This window comes from Epinephelus lanceolatus, chromosome 15 (genome assembly GCF_041903045.1).
Source record: "Epinephelus lanceolatus isolate andai-2023 chromosome 15, ASM4190304v1, whole genome shotgun sequence".
NCBI classification, from domain to species: domain Eukaryota; kingdom Metazoa; phylum Chordata; class Actinopteri; order Perciformes; family Serranidae; genus Epinephelus; species Epinephelus lanceolatus.
In genome coordinates, this window is record NC_135748.1 from 6,271,971 (window position 1) to 6,287,656 (window position 15,686).

The 15,686-nt window shown below is 41.7% G+C and overlaps 1 protein-coding gene across 1 annotated transcript in view; it reads right to left on the reverse strand.

Annotated features, from left to right (window-relative positions):
* Window positions 1–15,686, reverse strand: part of syne3 (spectrin repeat containing, nuclear envelope family member 3) — a 72,528-nt gene that overhangs the window by 46,962 nt on the left and 9,880 nt on the right. The window contains exons 4-6 of the mRNA XM_033642581.2: window positions 14,294–14,603; window positions 6,802–6,957; window positions 3,067–3,426 (exon numbers count right to left, since the gene is read on the reverse strand). Coding sequence (XP_033498472.1) covers window positions 3,067–3,426; window positions 6,802–6,957; window positions 14,294–14,603 — 826 coding nt within the window. The remainder of the gene's footprint in view (window positions 1–3,066; window positions 3,427–6,801; window positions 6,958–14,293; window positions 14,604–15,686) is intronic.

The following is a 15,686-nucleotide window of genomic DNA, read 5'->3' on the forward strand; positions in this document are numbered from 1 at the left end:
AGAGGAGGACTGATGTTTATGTAAGGAGGAAAGGTATTGAATGAAGGCATCAAAAGGACAATGAGAAAAAGAAATACAAATTGAATGGATGCAACCACAAAGAACAATGGATAATAGCAAGAAAGAGAGAAGAAATAGGGGAGGACAGATGGATTGCAAATATTTTGGTGTGCCAGAAAGGAGAAGAGATTCAAAGATTCAAAAGTATAGCTGGCTATCAAACGTCAAAACTCAAACTGTGTCCATAGCAGTAAGAATCAAAAACTGTCAAATATTGAATTTGGCAGCTGAAAATGGACTTAATGATGACAAAGTTTTGACTTTACTATACCAACTTGTTCATGGATAATATAAACAGACTAGCATGTCTGTTTATCATTCATTCATTCTGCGTGACCGCTTACACTCTGGACAGGTCGCCAGACTATCATGCGGTTAACACATAAAGACAGACAACCATTCACGCTCACATTCATCTCATTTTTTTTAATTAAGTTTATTTAGTTATTTAGTTTTCATTGTTTAAACATGTTAAGTTTCAGTTTAATTCTTATTGGTATCAGTTTCAGTATTAGTTTTTTTTAAATTAAATTATGGGGTGGTGTTTTATCAGGGGTACGATTTAAGAAGTTCAGAATTTGTATTGCAATACAAACACCACACTTTGTGAGGGCAGCCGAATCACAGTCATGTAGACACGCTATTGTTGTTACTATGGTTACAGCTTGCCTGCATACCACGATTAAACAAATGGCACCTTGTAAATGACATCAAAAGGCATGGTTTTGTAGGCTTAGATAGTTTGATTGTTTTAAGACACATATCATACACACACACACACACATTACTGTACTTAGGACATATAACTACCTCACCTGTGACTTTTTGAGTTTTTGAACATTATATATGTTACCTGTCTGAGCTCCTCCACCAGCACACTCCCTCCTGCACTCACAAGTATGCTGATGCCTAGCCCCCCTACATGCATCGGTACACGCAACTTGGTAAAGAAAATATGTTGTGCAGGGCTGCCAACTCTTATAACAGAAAAAAAAACCCAGAAAGGACAGAGCATCACAGCCCAACGGCTACACGATCTATTCATGCTGCTAAGGCAGTGGTACTTAAAGCTGCCCAAAAGGACAAAGAAAGACTAGCATTACAGCAATATTAAATAATACCTCGTTAATTTGTGACATCAGCATGTGCAAGTGCTAATACCATAGAACAGTTTCCATAATAGGTGTGCTGAGAAGCACAATGGATTTCTGCTCAAAATTATTCTATGGCCATATCAAATATAAAGTTCTTTCACCTTTCACTTCACATTACTGTACAGGGACAGTCAGCTCAAATGATGTTGTAACACACGGAAAATTAAATGAATAAATGTTTTTCTTGAGAGGTTTGCTGAATGTATAATGTCAGATGACCCTGACTATGACCATGTGAAAGCTGTTTTACTGTACAGTGTTTGAGAAAAGTAATGGGGAAGGTCAATGCAAATTACATTAGAGCAAACTGATGATTTCTTCATATTTGAACTGCCTTAAACAAAATGTTGCTGCATTCAATGCTGAAATTCTTTCTTCTGTTAGATCCAGCCAAGGTTGTGGCAGAAATGCCAAGAGAGAAGGACAAATACACCATATAGGGCAGGGGAAAAAAAAATTACTGCCATGCAACTGCAGGCCTCTGTGTATCCATCAAGTTGCAGTTACAGTTTAAATCCATGTCTGTGAAAACATGAATGCTTCCACACATCTTCCCCGGGCAGCACAGAAGATCTATACACTCAGTTTCAAGGTGGACACCCAAGACCTGAGTCACCAATTGACATCTGACCAAATGTCTCCCCCTCTGTTCCTGAGATATGACGCTAATTAATAGCCAGAAAAGTGTTTCTGCAGAACATTACGATGGCACAGAATAATTGACCTTGGACACATAATGTCATCATTTTATTATATAAGACATTTGTGTGAAACCTTGTCATACTTGGCATATGAATTCCTTAGTTATGGCCAAAAACATGTTTTGTGAGTTCACAGTGATTTTGACCTTTGACCATCAAATTCTTATCAGTTCATTCTTGAGTCCAAGTGGGCTTTTGTGCCAAATTTGATAAAAATTCCCCCAACGCCCTCTTTAGATATTGCCTTCACAAAATGAGATGACTGCAAGGTCACAGTGACCTTTGACCACCACATTCTAATCGGTTTATTCTTGGATGTTTGTGCCAAAGTTAAAGAAATTCCCTAAAGGTATATTTAAGATATCACCTTGACAAGAATGAGACAGATACAAGGTCACAGTGACCTTGGCCTTTGACCACCAAATTCCAATCAGTTCATTTTTGTCTAAAAGTTGTCTAATTTGTACAAATTCCCTCAAGGTATTCTTGAGATGTCCTGTTCACACGAATGAGAAGGCTGCAAGGTCACAGTTAACTTGACCTTCAACCACCAATATTGATCCTTTTAGTCCCAGTGGACATGTGTGCCTAATTTGAAGAAATGCTCTCAGTGTTTATGAGAATGGGACGGACAGACGGATGGACGGACAGATGCATGTGTGTATGTATATACAGACGGATGGACAGACATCCCATAAACATAATACTTCTGGCTACAGCTGCGGAGGCATATAAATCTGGTGCATATAGTATTAAAAGTTATATGAAGCAGTGCATGTACACAGAAAAATGTTTAAAGCCCAGACATTTAAACCCGCTGATTGTCTCAGAGTAAATATGATCAAATCACCCAACCCTAGCAAGAAGGGCGGCGTTTTGTCCTGTTGTACCTAACAGCCAACAGCTCTCTGTCTCCGTCCCATCTTGGATTTTGCGTGGTTTAAACAGAAATACCACACACACTCGGTGTAAGTCATATTTTTTGTACATATATCCACAACTTTGTGAGAATTACATGCCAGAAATACTTCCCAGGTTCAAAGGTACTTCACTTGAGTAGCCAATAATACATATGACACAATACATTTCCTGCAGCGAGACCACATTCCCACTAAACCTTAAAATACTGCCAGTATGTTTCGAAAACCTACTGTGTATTTCCTCCACTGGCCCACCATCTGCTCCTCGGTCCGGTCAGTGCGCTCCTTAGCCCCGCGTCCTTCCTCCAGTTCGTGGTCCAGCCCCTGAAGCAGCACCCTGAGATGGCTGATGTCTTCTCCCAGCCGCTGGCATCTGGCCATGTACTGACTGTGGGAGTCCAGGCTGGAGCGCAGACCCTCATCAGCCTCACACAGGCCCTGCCTCAGCCTCTGCCAGCCGAGCCTCAGCTCCTCAGCCTCTTCCACCACCACCTCTGCCCCAGCAGGAGAAGTGTTGGCCCTCACCGCCTCTGCTGCTCCCTCGATATGCTGCAGGGTCTTCTCCTCGCCAGCCACGCTATCGTCCAGAGCCTGATGCAGCGGCAGAAGAAGCAATATTTCAATGTGTTGGCTTGAAGATTACAGCTTGGTTCCAAATTATAAGTATAATGAACAAAAATTTTAATGCAACACTTTTGTTTATGTTCCCCTTTTTAACAGGTTTAAATTGAAGATCTAAGACCTATTTCATGCACTCAGTAGAAATGTTTCTCTCAAATTTTGGACACACATTTGTTAAAACACATGTCAGTCAGCACTTCTCCTTTTCCAGGAAAAGCCATCCACTTGACAGGTGTGGCATATCAAGGTGTTGATTAAACAGCATCATTACTACACAGGTGTGCCCTTGGATGGTCACAGTAAAGGGACACTCTAAAATGTGCAGTTCAATCACACAACACAACAACACAGTTATCTCAAGTTTTGAGGGAGCGTGCCATTAGCTATGTTTCCATCCAAAAGTGATTCGAATCATTGGGAAATGCGCATTTAAAGAAATACAGATCCTGTGTGTTTCCATTAAATGTACGGACTTTGGTGACGCACGAGTTTTCTGCAGAACTGGAAACAAAACAAGTCTCGCATTCTTCTTCTTCTACATTTTCTGGCGGTTGGCAACCAGCTTGTAAATGCATTACCGCCTTCCCATCCCGGAGTGTGGATATCACCATGGAGAGAAGTGCGCTACGTCAGACTTAATTCAAACATAACTGTTTCCATCCCCCATTTTGAAAATCAACATTTTTTCAAATCAACCAAAACCTGGCTAAAGCGAGCGTATTTTAGTTTGTGCGAATCAGGGGATTTTAATTCGAATTTTGGCGTTTCCATCATAATTTTCCAATGCGATACTTCTAGATGCACATCTAAACAGGCTGATGGAAACATGGCTTGTGTGAATTGCCTGAGCACAACAAGAGTCATGTGATACTCACCACTCTGCTGCACTCACCTTCTATTTTCGAACACGAATACTGCTTAATTTATTAATTAATTACAAATGCTTCAGCTTTTTTTAAGCATGGTTAAGTTGCCATTAATAAAGCTCAGCACATCTTGCACGTATCAAATCAAAAGTCTGCCACAACCTTAGAGGCTTATGCAACTAGACAATGGGATCTTCCAGAGGTACAACTATTTCCAAAGTCAGTAATTAATGTAAATTGCAACATTTTAAAATTATTTTGAAAATAGCATTTCTACATTTAAAATTGTTAGCTTAAAGCTAACTTTGGAAAAATACATCAAATGGAAAAATTAATGTTAAAGTTACAATGTGTAATTGTGTTGCCATATTTGAATACAGTGGCCGAAAGTGATATATGCGCTTCGCCTTTCGCGTTTACCTAGAACTTGCCGTCGCTGGAGACAGTTAAGGTGAAGATCAATCCGGGGCGCTTCTGCGTGAACCTGCTTTGTACTTTTATGATTCTGTCGCACTTTAAGTGGAGGACCACACACGTTTTGCGCGACTAAATATCAGCATTGGTTATTCCAGGTGGAAAGAACTCCTGAAGGAGAAGGATTTCACAAGGGATGCGGAGGTTGCCTGCTTTCTGCTAGACAGGTAATTCAATCTGATATTTTAAAATCATTTTGGCTTTATGACTCGTCTAAGTTCGAGTGACGGCTACGTTTATGTGCTAACATTATCCTCGCCTTGGCTAACGTTATCCCATAGCTACAGCTAAATGGTGAGCCTAGCCTACAGCCTAATCTGTTGATTCCTCTCACGCTGCTGCGAAGGCTGCCGCCCTCTCCTCCTCCTCCGGGTAGCCGAGACACACCTCTTTGCCTGGCCGTTCCTGCACCGCCTCTACCCCCTCACCCCCTTCCTCTCCCTGGTCTTCTTCCTCTCCCTCTCCCTCTTCCTCATCTCCCTGTGTCCTGTGGAAGAACACTCTGGAAACGCATATATTATAATCATACCAACCTATATTTGCCGCACTGAGCCATGACTATCACATAAAATGTGTTATTTTGGCATCACTGTGCTAATGTTTGCTCGTGTTACCAAAACAATTAGAAATAAAACACTCCTAACATATATCTCACAGATAACCTATATCTCACTGGTAAGCTATAACATATCGTAACATGGTTTAGATTCCTAAATAAATATTCACCTCGTCGCTAGATACTCCTGAAAAACTCGAAAAACTTTTTTTTTTTTTTTTTGTAAAGTCATATGTTAACCTTAGCAGTTCCAAATTTGCTTTAACTTACGCTCTCTTTACTGTGCAAGCACTGTGCCACCCACAAGCCTTGTTTTAATGATCTTTTAAATGCATTATTTAAATATGATCTTAATATTAATTATGTTATTTATTGTGTTCTTTTTTAATTCAAGAAATTTCTTAGGTGGTTAGTATATCAATGATTTTAGGTGGAGGTGTATTATTTTGCTGATGGCACACTCCAGACTCCATAGCAGTTGGTAATATCACACTCAAAAAAAGATATAAATCACCTGAGCTTTGCAGTGGGATTCGACAGATTTCGGATTCATATTTTGAGTACTGTAGTGTTATATATGCTTTTCATTCCTTTGTGTCCTAACAAGTTCTGCTGTCAACACTAATGCTACAGGAATGAGTCCTAAAATCCAGAGATGAGTTAGCATATTTGCACTTCCTGTTCTTTCATCTCAATATCAATCGGTTTTTGGTTAGATACCGCAAATAAGGTCTGTGGTTTATCTTGCGTCCCTTACCTCGGAAGTTGGAATGACGTAACACCCCAGCTGACCACTCTCCGGTACAACAAGTTGGCAAACCAATATGTTGTTAACAATAGCAGTTCTAGCCAGGTTAGCACTGTTAGCGATACCAGCTGATAACAACATATCATGCCGTATTTTGTGCATACAAACACTGTAGCAACATGTTCACAGATAGAAGTTGGACAGTACTGTGTGTGTGACTGTTTTAATGAGATATGAATAAGACAGAAGTGCTAATAAACAGATTATTACTAAAGTTTTCACTACTGTTGAGGTGTAGAGCAGCCACCTTGGATTTAGAGGTCGGGATTGGTGAGGTTCAGACATAAAATATGTCTTAACGCTTATTTTCTGCAACAATCCAAAATCCAATTGAAAAATTCCAATTGGCTTTTTGTTGAAGGAACCAGGACTATGTTTACAGCTAGATCGGCCTAAGAAAACTTTCATCCCTGCACCACTCTACTGTATCCATCCATTTATGCTGTTTTGATGCCTTGCTGCAGGCACTAGTCACCATAATGATTCTTATTATAACTTCTCATTTGGTTGATACTTTTAGTGCAAAAATACATGGTAAACAGCTGAGAACATTAATTCAAACCGCAAATAGAATATTCTCCCTTTTCCACTGCTGAAAATAACAAACAGCAGCTTCCTAATTCAGCTTCAGTAAGTCTCACTTGTAAGGCTTTGAGCTTGTTCTCAGCTGTATCCTCCCTCTCCATCAGATCAGTCAGCTCCTTGGTTTTTGACAGCAGCCAGGACTGGAACTTTTGAACGCATCCTTGGTACGTCTGGTGCTCCTCAGCGATCTTCTGAAGCAGCGACAGGCGCTCCTATCACAGCAGGAGAAATTTATGCATCAGGCTGTTCAAAATGAACGAAGATACTTCAGCACACATCACAGACTTCACATTTGGGTATCTGAGTGAGGAGCCTGAATGTGAATTTGTATTCTCATGTGAGACTGAGAGCTGTTGTCTTTTACTTCAACTACAAGATTCTTGAGAGCACGCTGAAATTTTAGAGAACACAGAGACTACCAGAAAGAGCCAGTTCACAGGTAGGAGGTGCTTCCAGGAAATATTATCCCAGAAAAACAGTGCATTATTTAAATCACCATTCTCCCAATGGGAGTCAAAAGTACAGCTTTGCCAATGGATTGGAGTGTCCATGTGAATGCATGATGTATAAGGACTGATGTGAGTGTGTGGTAAAATCTGACTGACATTTACGTAAAAGAGCTGTCTGAATAGAGAAGAGGAAGAGCTGTGCCATTGTGCAGCTCACGTACAAGGAAAGCAGCCGGCGTGTATTTGTTAATGTTGACTAATCCAACAGTATCTCTCCTCTGAATGTAAATCATTCCCATCTGAATTACAGTAAACACTTAACTGTTGTCTCCCTTTGCAGTGTCTGGATTTGATCATAGATGCACAGAATGAATATCAGCATGTTTTTCATTAACATCAGATGTGTACAGTTGTGTGCAAGTAAGGGATTTGCTCATAGAAAGAGTAAAGTTCAAGTCTAAAATGCATTATGTTAATGTAAATTAAGGGCTCATTGATTTGTGAGCACATGCTGTATTTTGACTTTTAAACATGCCACTCCACATCAAATGATACAAATCCCACCAACACACACAAACACACACAGCCAACCAGAGACACAGCCTGGTGTGGTGTGAAAACATTTCAGCCTTTCAGCCAAACTGGTTTATTACCAAGCCAAACACTGCACTGGGATACCAGATTTTACCACAAGGTGTTGCACTTCACTAAATGGCTGCCCACGAGTGGAAAATGATGACATTATGTCCTAACAGCAAGCAAACGTCTGACTATCCCGTCTCATCGCATAAAATCAGCAATCTCTGTTCCAGTCTTAATTTCACTGACGAAAACTATAACTAACTTTTTCGTCAATTACCTTTTTTCCATGACGTAAACGACACACTGACAAGCTAAAAATAGACCTTGATAATAAAAACTAAGATAAAATCTATGTTCCTTTTGTTTTGACGAGATGTGACGAAAATGTTCATAGTGGACTTTCAGACTTGAAAGGTGAGAACGGTCGTGCTTACAATTCTCCTCAAATGCCACATGAGCGAAAGGCTGGCAAACTCCAGGAAATAGTCTGCACCGTGATGTTTTGCTAGCCAGCAAAAACACTCAGTTATTTTTCATGTTGTTGTTTTTTTTTTTAAAACAGCAGCATCAGCTGTTGGTGCAGTACCTTTTAAACAGGAAACACACATTTTATATCATGATGTTTCCTGGAAATTACATACAGCCGAGCCAGCAACAAGTTGTTAACAGAGATGGTTATTTACAGGAAACTTTCAGATCCCTGGCGATCCCTCCAGCCAGCTGCCACCTTATTTTGGTTTCTTTAGTGAAATAAGGAGGTATTGTGTAGATAATTCCTCATTTCCATTTCACGAATCAGCCATTGCTCTCCACTTGCGGCACTTGCAAAGCAAACAAAAGGAAAAATAGAAACAGGGAGTCATACAAAAGTTCAGCTCGAGCAGTCTGCTGCAGCCAGTTAGGACACCTAACAGCAGCTTCAAATCCACAACGTACCATATTGGCACAGTTTGAGTTTCCTTAAGAGACTAACTCTCATCTTGTCACCCAAAAAAAAAAAAAAACCCACATGAACTTGCTAGTAAACAAACACAGCATGTGCCACTCTCCCTCCTCCCACCTCTACTGGATTTTGACTTTCATGTTGCCAGCCAAAGCTCAGCAGTAAATTGTGCACAGGCTGTGCCTTGAGGCTCTGGTTGATGGTCCATTTACAAAAATAATATTATGTTCATCACGTTGTCATACTGCTATTACTAATGCAATGTTAGCTGGATTTAGCACCGTGACATTGTATGCACACATTGCTGGTTTATCCAATTTGCACAAAATCAAACCGGTTTAAGCTCGTGAACCAAACTAGACTGGAAAAAACAAAAATCCACCCAACTCCAAAACCATTCTTTAATAGTTTACAATTACCCTTTTTCTATTACCACTTTTGGCAGTGTAGAGTCAAGCTAAGCTGCACCAATTTGTTTTTCTATAATCAGTTCAGGCACGCCATGCCACACCAAGCTATACTAGAAATAGACCTTCTCCGGGCCACCAGCCCACAAGTACAGTACAGGCCAAAAGTTTGGACACACCTTCTCATTCAATGCGTTTTCTTTATTTTCATGACTATTTACATTGTAGATTCTCACTGAAGGCATCAAAACTATGAATGAACACATGTGGAGTTATGTACTTAACAAAAAAAAGTGAAATAACTGAAAACATGTTTTATATTCTAGTTTCTTCAAAACAGCCACCCTTTGCTCTGATTACTGCTTTGCACACTCTTGGCATTCTCTCGATGAGCTTCAAGAGGTAGTCACCTGAAATGGTTTCCACTTCACAGGTGTGCCTTATCAGGGTTAATTAGTGGAATTTCTTGCTTTATCAATGGGGTTGGGACCATCAGTTGTGTTGTGCAGAAGTCAGGTTAATACACAGCCGACAGCCCTATTGGACAACTGTTAAAATTCATATTATGGCAAGAACCAATCAGCTAACTAAAGAAAAACGAGTGGCCATCATTACTTTAAGAAATGAAGGTCAGTCAGTCCGGAAAATTGCAAAAACTTTAAATGTGTCCCCAAGTGGAGTCGCAAAGACCATCAAGCGCTACAGCGAAACTGGCACACATGAGGACCGACCCAGGAAAGGAAGACCAAGAGTCACCTCTGCTTCTGAGGATAAGTTCATCCGAGTCACCAGCCTCAGAAATCGCAAGTTAACAGCAGCTCAGATCAGAGACCAGATGAATGCCACACAGAGTTCTAGCAGCAGACCCATCTCTAGAACAACTGTTAAGAGGAGACTGCGTGAATCAGGCCTTCATGGTCAAATAGCTGCTAGGAAACCACTGCTAAGGAGAGGCAACAAGCAGAAGAGATTTGTTTGGGCCAAGAAACACAAGGAATGGACATTAGACCAGTGGAAATCTGTGCTTTGGTCTGATGAGTCCAAATTTGAGATCTTTGGTTCCAACCGCCATGTCTTTGTGAGACGCAGAAAAGGTGAACGGATGGATTCCACATGCCTGGTTCCCACTGTGAAGCATGGAGGAGGAGGTGTGATGGTGTGGGGGTGTTTTGCTGGTGACACTGTTGGGGATTTATTCAAAATTGAAGGCACACTGAACCAGCATGGCTACCACAGCATCCTGCAGCGACATGCCATCCCATCCGGTTTGCGTTTAGTTGGACGATCATTTATTTTTCAACAGGACAATGACCCCAAACACACCTCCAGGCTGTGTAAGGGCTATTTGACCAAGAAGGAGAGTGATGGAGTGCTGCGGCAGATGACCTGGCCTCCACAGTCACCGGACCTGAACCCAATCGAGATGGTTTGGGGTGAGCTGGATCGCAGAGTGAAGGCAGAGGGGCCAACAAGTGCTAAACACCTCTGGGAACTCCTTCAAGACTGTTGGAAAAGCATTTCAGGTGACTACCTCTTGAAGCTCATCGAGAGAATGCCAAGAGTGTGCAAAGCAGTAATCAGAGCAAAGGGTGACTATTTTGAAGAAACTAGAATATAAAACATGTTTTCAGTTATTTCACCTTTTTTTGTTAAGTACATAACTCCACATGTGTTCATTCATAGTTTTGATGCCTTCAGTGAGAATCTACAATGTAAATAGTCATGAAAATAAAGAAAACGCATTGAATGAGAAGGTGTGTCCAAACTTTTGGCCTGTACTGTACATAAAAAATAATAGAATACCGCAGGGAGGAAGAGTAAAAGCAGAAACAGCTACAGTGAGATGTTGATGAAGAGCTGCAGACAACAGACTCTTACTGCACCTCTGCAAACAGCTCACCTCCGTAAACATCTTTTACCTGCCCTGCTGTTCTATGGAAAACACATGCATCAAAAATAACAGGGGACTTTGGCCATGGATAAACCCACTGCTTTTAAGCGTCATCACTCATCATCACTCATGACAAGATGTCATCAGTGAAAGACACACCTTCAGGTGGGTAGCCCCGTTGTAATGGAAATGCAAAGCTCTGCAGCGCCGGGCTAGCCAGCTCAGCCAAACCATGTACAGCCAAATCAGCCCACTGTAATGAAAAAAGGGTCATTATGTACTGATTATGTTTGTGCATGTGTGTGTGTTTGTGGTGGTTGGGAAGTAAAGAATGAGAGTGTAACAAAATGATAGTCTACATTTCAAGCCACCAGCACTTGCAACTGCAAGTGTTTCTCAAGCTCTGCGCTTCCTGCTCCAAAGACACTGTTTCCACATTCAAATAGAGCAATTCTCTTTTGTTTTCCTCAGAGGATTAACAGGCTCTCACTGCATGGTTCACTTTCATTTTCTCTCTACAAGTTTGGTTTAGTTTATTCACTTACCTGTCTTCCCTGCTTATGTGCACAGTATTAATATGGAACTATTATTCACTTCACATTCTGCCAGCTGACTTGTGCGCATTTTCACGAAAACCAGAAGCCCATGGACTACAAGTCCTTTGAATTAGCATAAGCAGAGCTGTCAAACAGACTGGGTGCAAGGCTCTGCGCAAGACCTTGATTACTGAAATGCATAAACACAAACCACAGTATATGACTCATAACTACTTCAGTTCAGTTTGCATGGCACTATATACAAAAAGCATTGTGAAATGGCACACACAATAAAACATTAAAACAAAAGAAGTAACTTCATAAATATCTGTTGTTGTTTTTTTCTAGCTTAGACAGACTTACTGTGGATACACTGTGCAGTCCCTACAACAGCGTTATACTCTAAAGCCACTGCCCCAGTCTTCTCAGGGGCCCCAAATGTACCAGGTTTACTGCATGTCAGTTAACTGCATTTAATTTGGTTGACTGCAACTTTGTATAGGAACCTGAGACACAGAAGTGACCCTAGGGCTCGGGACATGGTGGCTAATGCTCAGTTCTGATTATTATGTCAAATCCGATTTTTCTGCCTAGACTGTTCACATTCATGTTTGAAGTGACAAATACCTGACATCAGTGTGAACAAATCCCTGCCCTGAAACGCCTCATATGTAACCAATAACGTCACACAAATGCACTTTGGAATGAAAAACAAAACTGTCACATTTGCTTGACAGGCATTTGGGGAAAAAAGTATTGACACAGAGACATAAGCTTCATCTCCTGAATGATTTGCTGCGGAGGTCAGATGACAACACAACACATGTTGAGAAGGGGACTGCCCGTTGCCTGAGGGACCGTTGTCTGAATGGCCATTTCTGCAACGGCACTCTCCCAAACAGAAGAAGTTGGCTAATTATTATGCAGAGGGATGTCATCAGACCTTTGACTATGGCAAGGAAGGCCAGTCAGAGACAGAGTAGGGCGGAGCGTGACTTCACCAAAGTAGGAAGGTCTGATTACATAATTCTGCATAATAATTAGCCAATTTGCTTCTGTTTGGAAGTGTGTGTACCGTATTTTTGGAGAAATGGCCCTTTATATCAAACACCCATTTTTTGGGGTAAATGGGCTTTCGATCCACTAGCTCTATTTAGGGATGTCCCGATCCGATATTCGGATCAGTATCAGCCTCCGATATTAGCAAAAAACGTGCATCGGCATTGGATCGGACTCCATGGAAAAATGCAGATCCAGAACGCCGATCCAGTTTTTCATTGAGTCCGATCCAGGTTTTCCGGCCAGCCCAGCGCTCCGCGATTCAAGCAGTTCATTCCAGTGATCCGCTCCAGCACTTACTATCAATCCACCAGGCCAGAATGCAGACACACAGGAAACAGCAGCACCAGGCTGGCACTGACACTACTAAAATAACTGAAAAGGAAAGGCTGCATTGTTTGTCAACTGCTGCATTGTTTGTCAACATGTCAACAATGTCTTGTGGTGTTAATCTATTTTTTATTTATTAGGGGGCCAAAGCACAAGTGTGTGGAGTCTTGCTGCTATTTTAATTTCAATGTTAGACATTTTAAAGATTTCTTGTGTTGATTTATTTTCTATTTATTAAGGGGCCAAAGCAGCCAAAGCAAACCAGCTATATTTTTTATTTAATGTTAATGTTCAAGTTTAAAGTTTGTTTATTTAACCCTGTTAACAATAAACAGGTCAGTTTCTCATACCAACTGTTGTGGATCATTCTAACTAACCCGATTAAGTAGTTGTATATCGCTTTTTCAGACCTTTTCTAACATGACTGACAACAAAATAAGTGAATATGTATAATACGCGCTTGGATCGGATTGGTATTGGTATCGGCCAAAACTCAAGGCTGTAATATCGGTATCGGATCGGAAGTGAAAAAGCTGGATCGGGACACCCCTAGCTCTATTAGCAGCTACTGATGGTAGTTCTGTGGAGAGAGAGGTGTGGGTGCTGCTGGGAGAGGAGTCAGGACTGGTGGGGCTGAAATGTGCAAACAGTTCCTCCAAACTTTAGGATGTCCAGGGCTACATTCCAATACCTCTGTCAGCACCTCACGACAATGCTGTCACGGCATGTAGGCAAGCTGTCCCTGTCAGAGCGTGTCTGGCAGTCGGACCCTATTGGCTGGCAACATGGGTAGCCTACAGCAGTAGCAGTAGCAGCCTGTAACGGCAGTACAGCTACAGCAGCCCTCTGTAGTTTCAGTGGACCATACTGACATTACATGGTAAGTCATCTGCTCCTGTGCAGTTAAGTATAACATGGAAAAACCATGGATGACAGAAAAAATCAATCTTTATCATCTTATTTTGTGCTCACGTGGTGCATTCTCCTCATTTAAATTGTGTTTAATCCAATTAATCTGGGACTAAGTAGTATTTCAGCAAAGGAGTAATGGTTGGTCTCTGGGGATGGGATACAGCACATACTGTGCAGAATGCACACTGTAACAGAACCAGAGATAGGTGCTCTGAGGCTCTTTCAGAGGTTTATCTGGCCATTGCACTATGCACACCTTACCACACACACACACACACAAACACACACACACATACATACATACATACACACACACACACAAACACACACACACACACACACACACAAACACAATTACACTATTCTTATATTGATACAGCAGCTTCAGCATTATGTTCATCATCTTGGCTCTTAAGTTTGCTGCTGTTGAGCACCTCACCTCAGCTCTGTCACGGACATCGTTGTAGGCCTCCTGCAGCCTCTCCTGAGCCTGGGGCTCCACACTGGGGTCCTGGGTTCTGTTGTACAGTGCAGCAGCCTCGTCCAGCAGCCTCTCCAGCAATGCCGCCTGGCCGTGGATGTCGCTCACCACTACCCTCTGCTGGTCCACCTGCCAAAGCTTCTCCTTCACCCCCAGCTGCAGCTCCACCCCAACATCCAGACTGCGCTGCTGCCTTGTCAGCCACAGCTCAAACTCCTCATAGGCCTTCAGGTACTCGCCCCAATGGAGCCACACCCACTCAATGCGACTGGGTGAAGAAGATGGAAGAAGAGGTAAGTCAGAAACATGGTCCACGCAAGTACATTAACGCATATGACAACACCTAGCACAACTGGTACAAAAGTGTGACCCCGGTGAATGTACTCAGCGTGCGCTCTTATGTACTGGTGCAGGTAATCAGTCCTCAAGGGGTTGATATAAAGCTAATCAGAGCATTTCAATGCAGTAATGCAGTAAGCAACATTATCAGCAGTAATTGCAAATAAGCAGCACCTCTAGCTGGCTTCTATCTGACCCAGGTGGTGGACACTGCAGAGTGGCCAAGACTAGCTAACCACCAGAGGCACGTTTCTGCATGTTAATGCAGTTAGCCGGCTGAAGGTCAACAAAGCCAAGAGAAAATAAAAGGGAAGACACTAAGGTCACGAAATATTGCAATTTCACCTCCTCTAAATGGACAGCACTTAGAAATGCAGCACTAAGATTAGCTCAGATCATGAAAAATAACAAAATATGTTACTATAGTTATGCAGACGACACACAAATTTACATAACTGTGTCACCAAGGGACTTCAACACAAGCTCTGACTGAGTGCATCGAACAAATCAATGATTGGATGTGCCACAATCCTCTTTTTTCAGTTAAACAAAGAAAAAACTCAGGCCATTGTTTTTGGAACCAAGTCAACTCACGCTCACACTCAATTTCATTTGGCAATGTTAACAACCACAGACCAAGCCAGAGGTCTTGGTGTAGTCATGGACTGAGACTTGAATTTTAACAGCCACATTAAGATAATTACTTACTTAATAACCAGTCTTCTTTCACCTTAAAAACATGTCACGTATAAAAGGGCTATGTGTCAGCAGGATCTGGAAAAACTTGTCCAGGCATTTATCTTCAGTAGTCTTGACTACTGTAATGATGACTTTACAGGTTTCCCTAAACAATCAAATCAATTCAAATCACACTGGCTTTCTGCCTGTCAGAGAATTGATTTAAAAATACTACTGCTGGTTAAGCACTGAACGTTTTAAGGCCAAAATTCCTTTCTGACCCTCTGCTACCCAATAAGCCATCCAGACCTCTCAGGGTTTCTGGGAGGTCTGC